We start from the raw sequence: 15,338 nt of genomic DNA on the forward strand, positions 1-15,338 counted from the left end.
TCTTCACCAATTTACTAAATAAGTAGATACATCACCACTGCCTAGATTTAAACCATTTACCATATTTAACATTTACCCATTCCAGTCAAGACCACTATAGCTATAACACTTCATGAACATAACCATGTTCTACCCCCCTGTACCGAATAATAGCTCCTCAACTCTTTACTAATCTGCTAAATAAGTAGATATGTCACCACTGCCTAGATTTAGACCATATACTATATCAGCTCTGCATTATTATTTGCAGTAGGCCTCCAATGGTACAGTACAACGGTTCAGCATTTTCTGGTATCCCACCAAGAGTTCGAGCCTCCACAAGACTATGTCTTTAACAATCAACCCTTCATTGCCCATTCCAGTCAAGCCAATGATGACTACAACATTTCATGAACAGAACCTAGTTCGACCCCCTGTACCCAATAACAACTCTTCACCAATTTGCTAAATAAGTAGATACATCACCACTGCCTAGATTTAAACCATTTACCATATTTAACATTTACCCATTCCAGTCAAGACCACTATAGCTATAACACTTCATGAACAGAACCATGTTCTACCCCCCTGTACCGAATAATAGCTCCTCAACTCTTTACTAATCTGCTAAATAAGTAGATATGTCACCACTGCCTAGATTTAGACCATATACTATATCAGCTCTGCATTATTATTTGCACTAAGCCGCCAATGGTACAGTACAACGGTTCAGCATTTTCTGGTATCCCACCAACAGTCCGAGCCTCCACAAGACTATGTCTTTAACAATCAACCCTTCATTGCCCATTCCAGTCAAGCCGATGATAACTACAACATTTCAAGAACAGAACCTAGTTCAACCCCCCCTGTACCCAATAACAGCTCTTCAACTCTTCACCAATTTACTAAATAAGTAGATACATCACCAGTGCCTAGATTTAAACCATTTACCAAATCAACTCTACATTATTATTTGCTCTAAGCCGCCAATGGTACAGTACAATGGTTCAGCATTTTCTGGTATCCCACCAAGAGTCCGAGCCTCCACAAGACTATGTCTTTAACAATCAACCCTTCATTGCCCATTCCAGTCAAGCCAATGATAACTACAACATTTCACGAACAGAACCTAGTTCGACCCCCTGTACCCAATAACAGCTCTTCAACTCTTCACCAATTGACTAAATACGTAGATATGTCACCAGTGCCTAGATTTAAACCATTTACCATATTTAACATTTACCCATTCCAGTCAAGACCACTATAGCTATAACACTTCATGAACAGAACCATGTTCTACCCCCCTGTACTGAATAATAGCTCCTCAACTCTTTACTAATCTGCTAAATAAGTAGATATGTCACCACTGCCTAGATTTAGACCATATACTATATCAGCTCTGCATTATTATTTGCACTAAGCCGCCAATGGTACAGTACAACGGTTCAGCATTTTCTGGTATCCCACCAAGAGTTCGAGCCTCCACAAGACTATGTCTTTAACAATCAACCCTTCATTACCCATTTCAGTCAAGCCGAAGAACAGAACCTAGTTCGACCCCCTGTACCCAACAACAGCTCTTCAACTCTTCACCAATTTACTAAATAAGTAATACATAATCAAATCAACTCTGCATTATTATTTGCGCTAAGCTGTTTCATCCATATTTCATGCAATATAACTCGCCTTCTTCTGTCAGCTAAATTAACAGATTCATTTTCTTTATACTGAGCTGGATTGTTGTCCTCCTACACAATTTCATGTTTCCAGTCTGTAGCCCCGTTTCTCTCTCTTACATTTAACCATGGATTTCCCGTCCAACTTTTCTCTCTCTCTCTCCCTTTCTCTGTAACAGAACAATTTCCCCTCTCCTTGGCACTCAGCTTCTCCTCACCCACGCCCCCAAAATCACAAAGCGTTTAGTAGCAGGTTGTAGAAATGGGTTTGGTTGGATATCCGTATGTTCCCACTCCAGATGTCCTTGGATTAGGGACAGAGCTGGCAGACACCCCTACCATGGAAGCAGCAATATGTGATTTTTTTTTTCTTTAATCCTTTGCTGCCTTGGAACAGTTCCAAGAGATTAGGCGGGCGTCTATTTGCTGGGGACTTTGTTGCATGGTGGTGTGAGGAGAGCGTGGTGGGAGAAGAAAGCTGCGTAAGCTTTCTGCAGTCTCAAAAGTCCAAGGGTATAACGGCAATGACTTCTAGCATCCTATGTCATTCAAGGAGGATTGTATGAAGAGCGCTCTTAAGAGTGTAAACTCTTCCGCATTGAGGGCTCTTCACATGATGAGTAACTCTGGCTTTACGCAACGGCTGCACTCCTGGGGACTTTCTGTCTCACGCATACATCACTGCTGGCATTGCCTTACCTTGGTGACAGTCATACAGGGCTGTGTCAAAGCGTGGGGACCAGGATCCCGAGCTGCTGTATTCTGACTGCAGAGCTTGGTGCGTGGCTGCCTCCAGACGCACTCACACACTCTGTGCTGCCTCCCCTCCTCCTCATTATTCCATCCTTTGCTGGCTGAATCGTGATGTCACTCTGCATCCATACTGATCAGGCAGGAAACAGCACTGCTGATGGAAACCCTTGCGCTGCCAGGGATGTGAAAGCAAGAAAAAAAAAAATATATAGCTTGACAATATTAACACTTAAAGCAACAATAAATAAAACAAGCAATAGAAATACTTAGTTTTAAAACGTGCAAATTAAATGCCTGATATTAACATTTAAAATAACAATAAATAAAAGAAGCAATAGAAATACCTGGTATTAAAATGCTCAAATTAAACGCCTAATATTAACATTTAAATTAACAATAAAGAAATCAAGCAATAGAAATACTTGGTATTAAAACGTGCAAATTAAATGCCTAATATTAACATTTAAAATAATAATAAATAAAACAAGCAGTAGAAATACTTAGTTTTAAAATGTGCAAATTAAATGCCTAATATTAACATTTAAAATAATAAATAAAACAAGCAATAGAAATACTTAGTATTTAACGTGCAAATTAAATGCTTAATATTAACATTTAAAATAATAATTTATAAAACAAGCAATAGAAATATTTGGTTTTAGAATGTGCAAATTAAATGCTTCATATTAACATTTAAAATAATAATTAATAAAACAAGCAGTAGAAATACTTGGTATTAAAATGTTCAAATGAAATGCTTCATATTAACATTTAAAATAATAATAAATAAAACAAGCAATAGAAATACTTAGTATTAAAACAAGCAAATTAAATGCTTACTATTAACATTTAAATTAACAATAAATAAAACAAGCAATAGAAATACTTAAAATTAACACTTAAATCAATATAAAAAAAAAACTAGCAATAGAAATACTTAATATTAACACCTACCGGTAATCAACAATAAGTTAATACTAGGTACTTAATTTGCTTGTTTTACACATAAATCACCAATAAATAAAACAAACACATGAAAAACTTAATATTAATGCTAAAATAAATAATAAATAAAACAATGAAAATAAATACTTATTATTAAAACTTGCTAATTAAATGCTTAATATTAACAATCGCATTAACAATAAATAAGTAGCAGATTAAATGCTTAATATTACAATTTAAATTAACAATAAATAAAACAAGCAATAGAAATACTTAAAATTAAAACTTAAATCAATATAAAATAAAACTAGCAATAGAAATACTTAATATTAACACCTACAGGTATTTAACAATAAGTTAATACTAAGTATTTAATTTGCTTGTTTTACACATAAATTACCAATAAATAAAACAAACACATGAAAAACGTAATATTAACGCTAAAATAAATAATAAATAAAACAATCAAAAGAAATACTTATTGTTAAAACGTGCACATGAAATGCCTAATATTAACATTTAAATTAACAATAAATAAAACAAGCAATAAAAAAACTTGGTATTAAAACGTGCAAATTAAATGCTTAATATTTTTTTTGTTTTTAATTTTTATTGCAAAATTTTATAAAACAAAACAAAGCCGATTGGGGCATACCCCGGCTTAGGTTAATCAACACATAACTACCTACATACTACTACAAAAACATAGACGCCAGTAACAGCCCCAGTGCCATAGATCTGGGCTGAAACTAAAATGCCTAATATTAACATTTAGAATAACAATAAATAAAACAAGCAATAGAAATACTTAAAATTAACGCTTAAATCAATATAAAATAAAACTAGCAATAGAAATACTTAATATGAACACTTACAGTAAATCAATAATAAGTTAAACAAGCAAATTAAATACATAGTATTAACACATAAATCACCAATAAATAAAACAAACACATGAAAAACGTAATATTAACGCCAAAATAAATAATAAATAAAACAATCAAAAGAAATACTTAGTATTAAAGCAAGCAATAGAAATGCTTACTGTTAACATTTAATTCAATAAAAAATAAACAAGCAAAATAAATACCCAGCATTAATACTTAAAGAGGAGTTCCGCCTGGAGAAAAAAAAAAAAAAAAAATTCAGCAGCTACAAATTGTGTAGCTGCTGACTTGTAATATATAGACACTTACCTGTCCAGGGAGAACGCGATGACAGCACCCCAGCCGATTTTCAGTTCAGTTGTCGGGTGTGCGGCCGCTGCCATTCTTTCTAAGGGAAACCGGCAATGAAGCCTTTCGGCTTCACAGCGGGCTCCCTACTGCGCATGCGCGAAGCGCGCTGCACATTCTCATAGGACCGGTGAGGGGAAGGTGAAGGCGGACGGAACTTCCAGTGGACGGCGCAGCGGTGCTGTCTCCCAGGAAGTGGGAAAGGGAACCTGTCAAAAACAGGGAGGAGCTAGGGGGCAATCGCGCACCGCCGGAGGTTTGGGTGCATGTGTCAGGCGGCTTGTGTCACACAGCTAAAATAACGAAGGAGTGGCTTCACAACAACTCCGTGACTGTTCTTGAATGGCCCAGCCAGAGCCCTGACTTAAACCCAATTGAGCATCTCTGGAGAGACCTAAAAATGGCTGTCCACCAACGTTTACCATCCAACCTGACAGAACTGGAGAGGATCTGCAAGGAGGAATGGCAGAGGATCCCCAAATCCAGGTGTGAAAGACTTGTTGCATCTTTCCCAAAAAGACTCCTGGCTGTATTAGATCAAAAGGGGGCTTCTACTAAATACTGAGCAAAGGGTCTGAATACTTAGGACCATGTGATATTTCAGTTTTTCTTTTTTAATAAATCTGCAACAATGTCAACAATTCTGTGTTTTTCTGTCAGTATGGGGTGCTATGTGTACATTCATGAGGAAGAAGAATGAACTTAAATGATTTTAGCAAATGGCTGCAATATAACAAAGAGTGAAAAATTTAAGGGGGTCTGAATACTTTCCGTACCCACTGTATATGTATATATATACATATATATATGTATATATATATATATATATATACGTATATATATATATATATACGTATATATATATATATATATACATATATATATATATATATATACATATATTTACATAAAAAGTACAGTAAAACTGCAGGAAAGGGCACTGGGGGGCAATGTAATGTGAATTTTTTTATTTTGCATTGTATCAGTGTGTTTGGTGTGTTTTACATTTGAATTTGCCGCCGGTTCCACCCCCGTGCGGACGTCACGTCGCCGGAGACGGAAGCCAGGACTCGCAGACGATCGGGAGGAAGCTCCGCCGCCGCATACCGCCCGCATTCTTCGCTGGATCCCGGAGAAAAGGTAAGTAAAACCTCTACCAGGATCCAGCGATCTTCCTAGCGCTACCCCGAGTGTGGCTCAGGGTTACCGCTTTTGGCTCTAAAATCTAACCCTGAGTCACGCTCGAGAATAAAGCTAGAAAGGTTAATGACCAGGCCATTTTTTGCAATTCGGCACTGCATTATTTTAACTGACAATTGCGCGGTCGTGCGACTCTGTACCCAAATAAAATTGATGTCCTTTTTTTTCCCACTAATAGAGCTTTCTTTTGGTAGTTGTTGATCACCTCTGCGATTTTTATTTTTTGCGCTATAAACACAAAATAGCCACAATTCTGGAAAGAAAAACAATATTTTTCACGTTCTGCTATATAATATTCCCGAAAAAAAAATGTAAAAGTCAAATTTTTTAGGCCAATTTGTTTTCTGCTACATATTTTTGGTAAAAAAAAAAATCGCAATAGTGTATTTTGATTGGTTTGGGCAAAAGTTATCGCGTCTTCTAACTACGGGAAAGATTTATGTCATTTTTATTGTTTTTTTTTTTTTACTAGTAATGGCGGCGATCTGCGATTTTTAGCGGGACTGCGACATTGCAGCGGACAGATTGGACCCCTGACTGACATATTTTGGGAGTACCAGTGACATTACTACAGTAATCAGTGCTAACAATATGCACTGTTACTGTAAAAATGACACTGGCAGGGAAGGGGTTTACACAGTGGTTGATCAAAAGGTTAAATGTGTACCTAGGGGGAGTGTTTCTAACTGTATGAGGGAGGGGCTTATGGAATGACCATAGAGACATGTGATCCTATATAGAAGGATCACAGGCGCTCTGTGATCATTTCAGAGAGAAGAACGGTCTGCTGTGATTACAGTATAACAGCTGAACGTTCTTCTCTCTCAGCGGGGAACGATTGTGGATGTCAGACGGCAATCAGAGCCGCCTGCCCCGTGCATCGGAGTCCCCGCTGCCGAGTGGGGGCGGAAGCGCACCCCATAGCTGCAGGCATGCGACCGACGTAGTCAGTTCGCGCAGGAGGGCCAGCCTGCCCCAGTAATAAGGCAGCGGGCGATCCGGAAGCGGTTAAAGCTGATCATTGTGAGCACCCCTGTCAGTGGTAAATGGTTTGTCTCATCCATGTAAATGGATAAATCTGAAAGAAAGCTTGTGCTTTTGAAAACAACATAATAAGAGCCGGTTCACACTAGCGCGACTTGTCAGGCGACTTGTCAGCTTGACAAGTCACGCTCCCTCGCGGTCCATTGACCGCTACCGGACCCGTTCTAATAGGAGCGACATAAGTTGCTCCGACTTAGAAAAAGGGTCCTGTACTACTTCGGGGTGACCTCGGAGCGACTTGCATAGACTTCCATTATGTGAAGTCCCTGCAAGTCGCTCTGAAGTCATGGTGCATGGGAATGCACAAGTCGCCCCCGAAGTAGTAAGGAGTCGTGTCGCCTCAGTGTGAACCGGCTCTTAAGCTACATTCACACCTGAGCGTAGCGGTTTCGCGCGTTTTTTTTACCGCAATTTTACAGCGATTTTTACCGCGATTTACAGGCGTTTTTACAGGCGTTTTTTGTGCAGGCATTTTTAGATTGAATAGAGACCAATGGAAAACGCCTGTAATCTGCCCAAAAAGAAGCTCATGTACTTTTTTGAGCATTGGGAGTTTTGCTCACAGCGTCAAAACGCTCAGATGTGAACAAGGGCCATTGAAATGAATAGGATTTGTCTTGTTGGGCGTTTTGAGAGCTGATCCTAGAGCAGAAAAACTCTCCAAAAACGCCCCAAAACGCCTACATGTGAACGGAGCCTTACTGGCTAGATCACCAGATAAAAAAAATAAATAAATAAAACAAATGAAGCCGTAATATCTAATAATTGGTAAGCTGCAATATAATAAAGGTTTGCTTTTAGGGTTATAACCTCTATAGGCGTAGTCTACACTAGCAGATAGAGAAAAGGTCTGTAAAAGTGAATGAAAAAAAAAGTGGAGATGTTGCTGATAGAAATCAACATGATTCTTTACTTTCTTTTTAAATCTGTATTTAAAAAAAAACCAACACAGAATCCTGATTGGTTGGTAAGAGTAACACTTTCACATACCGTTTCCTTCCGTTTTCCTGTAGATTGTAGGGAAAGGGATTCTAATTTCTGCCAGCACAGTGTATGGAAGTTCTGCCATCTCAGCATTCTGAAGAATCAATTCTGCTTTACTGGAAACATAATATAAATGACATTGATTAGTCTCCGCTACAAATATTCTACAAGTGATCCTGTGTATAAAATACCCGCATCCTTATAAGGAATGATACAATGTCATGTTTTAACCACATCAGCTCTGGAAGATTTACCCCCCCTTAATGACCAGGCCTTTTTTTGCGATTCGGCACTGCATTACTTTAACTGACAATTGCGCGGTCGTGCGATGCTGTTACTAAAAAAAAAAATTGATGCCCTTTTTTTCCCCACAAATAGAGATTTCTTTTGGTGGCATTTGATCACCTCTGCGTTTTTTTTTTTTTTTCCTTTGCGCTATTATGAAAAAAAATACTGACAATTTTGAAAAAAAAAAAAACAATATTTTTTACTTTCTGCTATAAAACATATCCAATAAAAAAAATCGAATTTCTTTCCTAAATTTAGGCCAATTTGTATTCTTCTACATATTTTTGGTAAAAAAAAAAATCACAATAAGCGTATATTGATTGATTTGCGCAAAAGTTATAGCGTCTACAAACTATGGGATATATACTGGAATTTTTATTATTATTATTATTATTTTTTTTTTTACTAGTAATGGCAGTGGAGGTGCGTGTACTAGTGGAAGTCATGGATCGGTGTTCCTGGAACACAGGATATATGCCTTCCTTACTGTGTACTGAACAATCAACGGGTGCTGGCAGACATCGGGTTCACGGGACCCACTGATCAGCTCCCACTGTGTAAAATCACAACAGGAGCGAACCTCCGGCGACGAACACTCGTGTCCGATACCCCGAAGTGCAGGATCACACACACAAATTTATATATATATATATATATATATATATATATATATATATATATATATATATATATATATATATACATATATACATATATACAGTCAGGTCCATAAATATTGGGACATCAACACAATTCTAATCTTTTTGGCTCTATACACCACCACAATGGATTTGCAAACTTTCAGCTTTAATTTGAGGGTATTTACATCCATATCAGGTGAAAGGTGTAGGAATTACAACTCTTTGTATATATGCCTCCCACTTTTTAAGGGACCAAAATTAATGGGACAATTGGCTGCTCAGCTGTTGTTCCATGGCCAGGTGTGTGTTATCCCCTCATTATTCCATTTACAAGGAGCAGATAACAGGTCCCGAGTTAATTTCAAGTGTGCTATTTGCATTTGGAATCTGTTGCTGTCAACTCTCAATATGAGATCCAAAGAGCCGTCACTATCAGTGAAGCAAGCCATCATTAGGCTGAAAAAACAAAAAAAAAAACCCATCAGAGAGATAGCAGAAACATTAGGTGTGGCCAAATCAACTGTTTGGAACATCCTTAGAAAGAAAGAACGCATCAGTGAGCTCAGCAACACCAAAAGACCCGGAAGACCATGGAAAGCAACTATGATGGATGACCGAAGAATTCTTTCCCTGGTGAAGAAAACACCCTTCACAACAGTTGGCCAGATCAAGATCACTCTCCAGGAGGTAGATGTATGTGTGTCAGATCAAGATCACTCTCCAGGAGGTAGATGTATGTGTGTCAGATCAAGATCACTCTCCAGGAGGTAGATGTATGTGTGTCAAAGTCAACAATCAAGAGAAGACTTCACCAGAGTGAATACAGAGGATTCACCACAAGATGTAAACCATTGGTGAGCCTCAAAAACAGGAAGGCCAGATTAGAGTTTGCCAAACAACATCTAAAAAAGTCTTCACAGTTCTGGAACAAAATCCTATGGACAGATGAGACCAAAATCAACTTGTACCAGAGTGATGGGAAGAGAAGAGTATGGAGAAGGAAAGGAACTGCTCATGATCCAAAGCATACCACCTCATCAGTGAAGCATGGTGGTGGTAGTGTGATGGCGTGGGCAGTGGCGTACCTAGAGCATTTGGCACCCGGGGCGGATCCTATATCTGGCACCCCCCCCCCCCCCCAACTTTAAAATGTAAAAACACCCACAAAAAAATTGTAATGTGTTCAAGAATATATTTTTTGCACAAATTTCACAGCCCCCCATCACAGTGCCCCTTTAAGTTTGAGTAATAGATTGGAGACTTGCTAAAGGAGATATTCAGAGACTGCAGACATGATACAGGAGATGGTCAGAGACTACAGACATGATACAGGAGATGGTCAGAGACTGAAGACATGATACAAGAGATGGTCAGAGACTGAGGACATGATACAGGAGATGGTCAGAGACTGAGGACATGATACAGGAGATGGTCAGAGACTGAGGACATGATACAGTAGATGGTCAGAGACTGCAGACATGATACAGGAGACGGTCAGAGACTGCAGACGTGATACAGGGGATGGTCAGAGACTGCAGACATTAGTACAGTAGATGGTCAGAGACTGCAGACATGATACAGTAGATGGTCAGAGACTGCAGACATGATACAGTAGATGGTCAGAGACTGAGGACATGATACAGGAGATGGTCAGAGACTGCAGACATGATACAGGAGATGGTCAGACTGCAGACGTGATACAGGAGATGGTCAGAGACTGCAGACATGATACAGAAGATGGCCAAAGACTGAAGACATGATACAAGAGAAGGTCAGAGACTACAGACATGATACAGGAGATGGTCAGAGACTGCAGACATGATAGAGGAGATGGTCAGAGACTGAGGACATGATACAGTAGATGGTCAGAGACTGAGGACATGATACAGTAGATGGTCAGAGACTGAGGACATTATACAGTAGATGGTCAGAGACTGCAGACATGATACAGGAGACGGTCAGAGACTGCAGACGTGATACAGGGGATGGTCAGAGACTGCAGACATTAGTACAGTAGATGGTCAGAGACTGCAGACATGATACAGTAGATGGTCAGAGACTGCAGACATGATACAGTAGATGGTCAGAGACTGAGGACATGATACAGGAGATGGTCAGAGACTGCAGACATGATACAGGAGATGGTCAGACTGCAGACGTGATACAGGAGATGGTCAGAGACTGCAGACATGATACAGAAGATGGCCAAAGACTGAAGACATGATACAAGAGAAGGTCAGAGACTACAGACATGATACAGGAGATGGTCAGAGACTGCAGACATGATAGAGGAGATGGTCAGAGACTGCAGACATGATACAGGAGATGGTCAGAGGCTGCAGACATTATACAGGAGATTGTCAGAGACTGCAGAGATGATACAGTAGATGGTCAGAGACTGTAGACATGATACAGGAGATGGTCAGAGACTGAGGACATGATACAGTAGATGGTCAGAGACTGCAGACATGATACAGTAGATGGTCAGAGACTGCAGACATGATACAGGAGATGGTCAGAGACTGAGGACATGATACAGGAGATGGTCAGAGACTGAGGACATGATACAGTAGATGGTCAGAGACTGTAGACATGATACAGTAGATGGTCAGAGACTGCAGACATGATACAGGAGATGGTCAGAGACTGAGGACATGATACAGTAGATGGTCAGAGACTGCAGACATGATACAGGAGATGGTCAGAGACTGAGGACATGATACAGTAGATGGTCAGACACTGCAGACATGATACAGGAGATGGTCAGAGACTAAGGGCATGATACAGGAGATGGTCAGAGACTGCAGACATGATACAGTAGATGGTCAGACACTGCAGACATGATACAGGAGATGGTCAGAGACTAAGGGCATGATACAGGAGATGGTCAGAGACTGCAGACAGGATACAGTAGATGGTCAGAGACTGAGGACATGATACAGTAGATGGTCAGAGACTGAGGACATGATACAAGAGATGCTCAGAGAATGGGGACATGATACAAGAGATGCTCAGAGACTGAGGACATGATAGAAGATAGAAGAGCACTAGGGGGGCCGGAGAGCACAGACGAAGCAGAGAGCACTGGAGGAGTTGAAGGGCACGGTGGGGGGGGGGGCTGTAGAAAATTAATAGGGGGTTTGGAAAGCATTGTAGGGGGGTTGGAAGGTGCAGGGGGTGGAGAGCACTGGGGGGGACAGGGAGTACTTGGGGGGCAAGCAGGGAAAATCAGGGAGGTGGAGAGCACTGGGGGGACAGGGAGAACTTGGGGGGAGGGGGTGGGCAGGGAAAATCAGGGGGGTGGGGAGCACTGCGGGGGACAGGGAGCACTTGGGGGGTGGGCAGGGAAAACCAGGGGGGGGAGAGCACTGGGAGGGGACAGGGAGCACTTGTGGGGCGGGAGAAAGCACTGTGGGGAGCTGAAGAGCATGGGGGGGGGCTAAAGAAAAGGGGGGTCAGCAAAAGAACTTGTATTGGAGGGGGATGGGGCAGCTGCATATAGAGGAATTGATCTTTCCATATTCTTCCTGCAGGAGGGAGAGGAGGAGAATCAGTTATTCAGTAGGCAGCTGCAGGAAGATTAGAGAAAGATTAATTCCTCTAGATGCAGCTTCCCCATCCCCCTCCGATCCAGCACACACACTTGGGCAATGGGCACTCACCTTCTTCCCACCGAGGCTCCGCCCCTTCTTCCCGCCGAGGCTCCGCCCCCTTATCCCTGCCGCGGCTCCGCCCCCTTATTCCCGCCGCGGCTCCGCCCCCCGCTAGCAGCACGGACTGAAGGAGCTGCCACTGCAGCTGCCTTCACATTGCGGGATCTGTCTGAACACACAGGCAGGACACCGGCTGACACCCCCCAGAGCGTGGCACCCGGGGCGGGCCGCACCCCCGCCCCCCCCATTGGTACGCCACTGGGCGTGGGCATGTATGGCTGCCAATGGAACTGGTTGTCTTGTATTTATTGATGATGTGACTGCTGACAAAAGCAGCAGGATGAATTCTGAAGTGTTTCAGGCAATATTATCTGCTCATATTCAGCCAAATGCTTCAGAACTCATTGGACGGCGCTTTACAGTGCAGATGGACAATGACCCGAAGCATACTGCGAAAGCAACCAAAGATTTTTTTAAGGGAAAGAAGTGGAATGTTATGCAATGGCCAAGTCAATCACCTGACCTGAATCCGATTGAGCATGCATTTCACTTGCTGAAGACAAAACTGAAGGGAAAATGCCCCAAGAACAAGCAGGAACTGAAGACAGTTGCAGTAGAGGCCTGGCAGAGCATCACCAGGGATGAAACCCAGCGTCTGGTGATGTCTATGCGTTCCAGGCTTCAGGCTGTAATTGACTGCAAAGGATTTGCAACCAAGTATTAAAAAGTGAAAGTTTGATTTATGATTGTTATTCTGTCCCATTACTTTTGGTCCCTTAAAAAGTGGGAGGCACATATACAAACTGTTGTAATTCCTACACCGTTCACCTGATTTGGATGTAAATACCCTCAAATTAAAGCTGAAAGTCTGCAGTTAAAGCACATCTTGTTTGTTTTATTTCACATCCATTGTGATGGTCTATAGAGCCAAAAAGATTAGAATTGTGTTGATGTCCCAATATTTATGGACCTGACTGTATATATATATGTGTGTGATCCTGTTACAGGGCGGTCGGCAAGTGGATAAAGTGACACTAAAAAAAAAATCTTATTCAGACATACTGTATATTATCAACCACTTGCCAACCAGCCGCCGTATATCGATATACGGCGGCAGGTCGGCAGGTTCCCCCAAATCGCCGTACCTGTACGGTGGTGTGCAGCAGCGCTCCTGGGGGCGCGTGCGCCCACTCGTCAGCAGGGAAGCTGATTCACTGGGCTGGTGGCCCCAATCGCCGCCGGGTACCCGCAATCGCTCCCCGTGGAGAGAGAACATCGGCCTGCCTTTGCAAACACAGCAAACAGTTGTACTCTCAGCAATCAATACAGAGCTCCTGTGTTCCTCCAGCTCTGCAATGAACGGCTAGGCTTTGGATCCATCATCCCTGTTTGACTTTTTCCCCACACGGGTGAGCGTGGCTTCAGCTGTCCAGCCAGATAGGCCCGGAGTTAAAAGAAGAAAGCATGGACCAAGGGCCGGCATGACAGGGTTAAAAGGGTTTGGCATAGGGAAAGGGGTTCTTGTCAGTGGGAAGCATTCTTTTAAAAGTACTTATGTGATTGGTGGGGAGGACTGGAGAAGGTGGGGCTGCAGTAAGGGGATCTATAGGAGGGTCTTAGAAGTCATCAGTCGGAGGAGAGAGTGCTTGGGACAACAGCCCACCCTCCCTCCCTAATTGAGTTCCATGGCGGGTGGGGATTAAGGTTTTTTGAAGATTCTGTTATTGCAGCCAGCGGGGTACAAGGTTCTCTTATGGGTTTTTGTTTTTTGAGTATAAAGAAAATGTACATTGGTAGGGACCCGTCTTGGCTGCGGCTCCCATTATTATGGTTGGTGGTACCTGCGTGTAGTTGTTTGTTTCTGAGCCGGTGTTTGTTGTGGCTGGAGGCCTAAAAATATTCAGTGGTCACCAGGGGCAGACTGGCAACTTTCGGCCCAGGGGGCAAGTAAAAACCAGAGGCCCATGGTGCAGCGACTCGGCCCCCCTCCCACTTTCCATCACCCCCCCCTCCCACTCCCCCAATCCTCCTCCTGACCCCCATTCCAAGCTGAAGCCCTGCTCCAGATACTCTCTACTCACCGGTTCAATCTGGATTCCCCACCTGGCCAGCAGGGGGAGGTTGGGGGGAGCTGGGACAGCTCAGTTGGGGCTTGCCAGGGCAGAATAGTCTCCAGTGGGGCATGGAACCGGCCTCTGCTCAGACACAGCTTACACCATCCAAACTGGGGAGGCCTGCGCCTTGTCCTTGTCTTCAAGCCGCACTCAGTAGGTCAGCGGCAGGGACTTTTTATTTCTCTTCACCAGGAATCCTTTAGGCATGTCTGTTGCAAAAGTGGTGCAGACTTTATATGGGGCATCAGGGAGACCCAGGGGGCAATTGCCCCCCTGGCCCAGTCCTCCCCTGGTGGTCACGCAGGTACAAGTAGTTGATGCCCACAAGGACCTTGTGACTCCTATGATGGGGTACAAGGTCCTGCTATGGGTTTTTTTGAGTATAAAGAATATGAACATTGGTGGGGACCCGTCCTGGGTACGGCTCCCATTATTATGGTTGGTGGTACCTGTGTGTAGTTGTTTGTCTCTGAGTTGGTGTTTGTTGCGGCTGGAGGCCTAAAAATTTTCAGTGGTCATGCAAGTACAAGTAATTGATGCCCACAAGGACCTTGTGACTCCTATTTTTAGCAGAATATACTTGGATGTTCTGTTAAGAGCCGGTTCACATAGGCGCAACCCGACAAGCCCCAAAGTAGTACAGGACCCTTTTTCTAAGTCGGAGCCACTTGTGTCGCTCCTATTAGAACGGGTCCTGTGCTACTCTATGGCAGGCGACCCACGGCGACTTGTCAGGCGACCAGGTCGCCTGACAAGTCGCCCCAGTGTGAACGGGGTCTCATATGTTGCATATGTTTATATGTTGATATTTTTATAAGTTATTTAT

At 42.4% G+C, this 15,338-nt stretch overlaps 1 protein-coding gene across 1 annotated transcript in view; it reads right to left on the reverse strand.

Annotated features, from left to right (window-relative positions):
• The window catches only part of CORO2B (coronin 2B), a 153,206-nt gene extending 150,693 nt beyond the window's left edge, over positions 1-2,513 (reverse strand). Inside the window, exon 1 of the mRNA XM_082253019.1 lies at positions 2,355-2,513. Within this exon, the coding sequence (XP_082109145.1) occupies positions 2,355-2,369 (15 nt within the window). The 5' untranslated portion in view covers positions 2,370-2,513. The remainder of the gene's footprint in view (positions 1-2,354) is intronic.
• Between the last annotated feature and the right edge of the window lie 12,825 nt (positions 2,514-15,338).

The sequence above is a fragment of the Pelophylax lessonae genome, assembly GCF_965119305.1.
Source record: "Pelophylax lessonae genome assembly, chromosome: 4".
NCBI classification, from domain to species: Eukaryota; Metazoa; Chordata; class Amphibia; order Anura; family Ranidae; genus Pelophylax; species Pelophylax lessonae.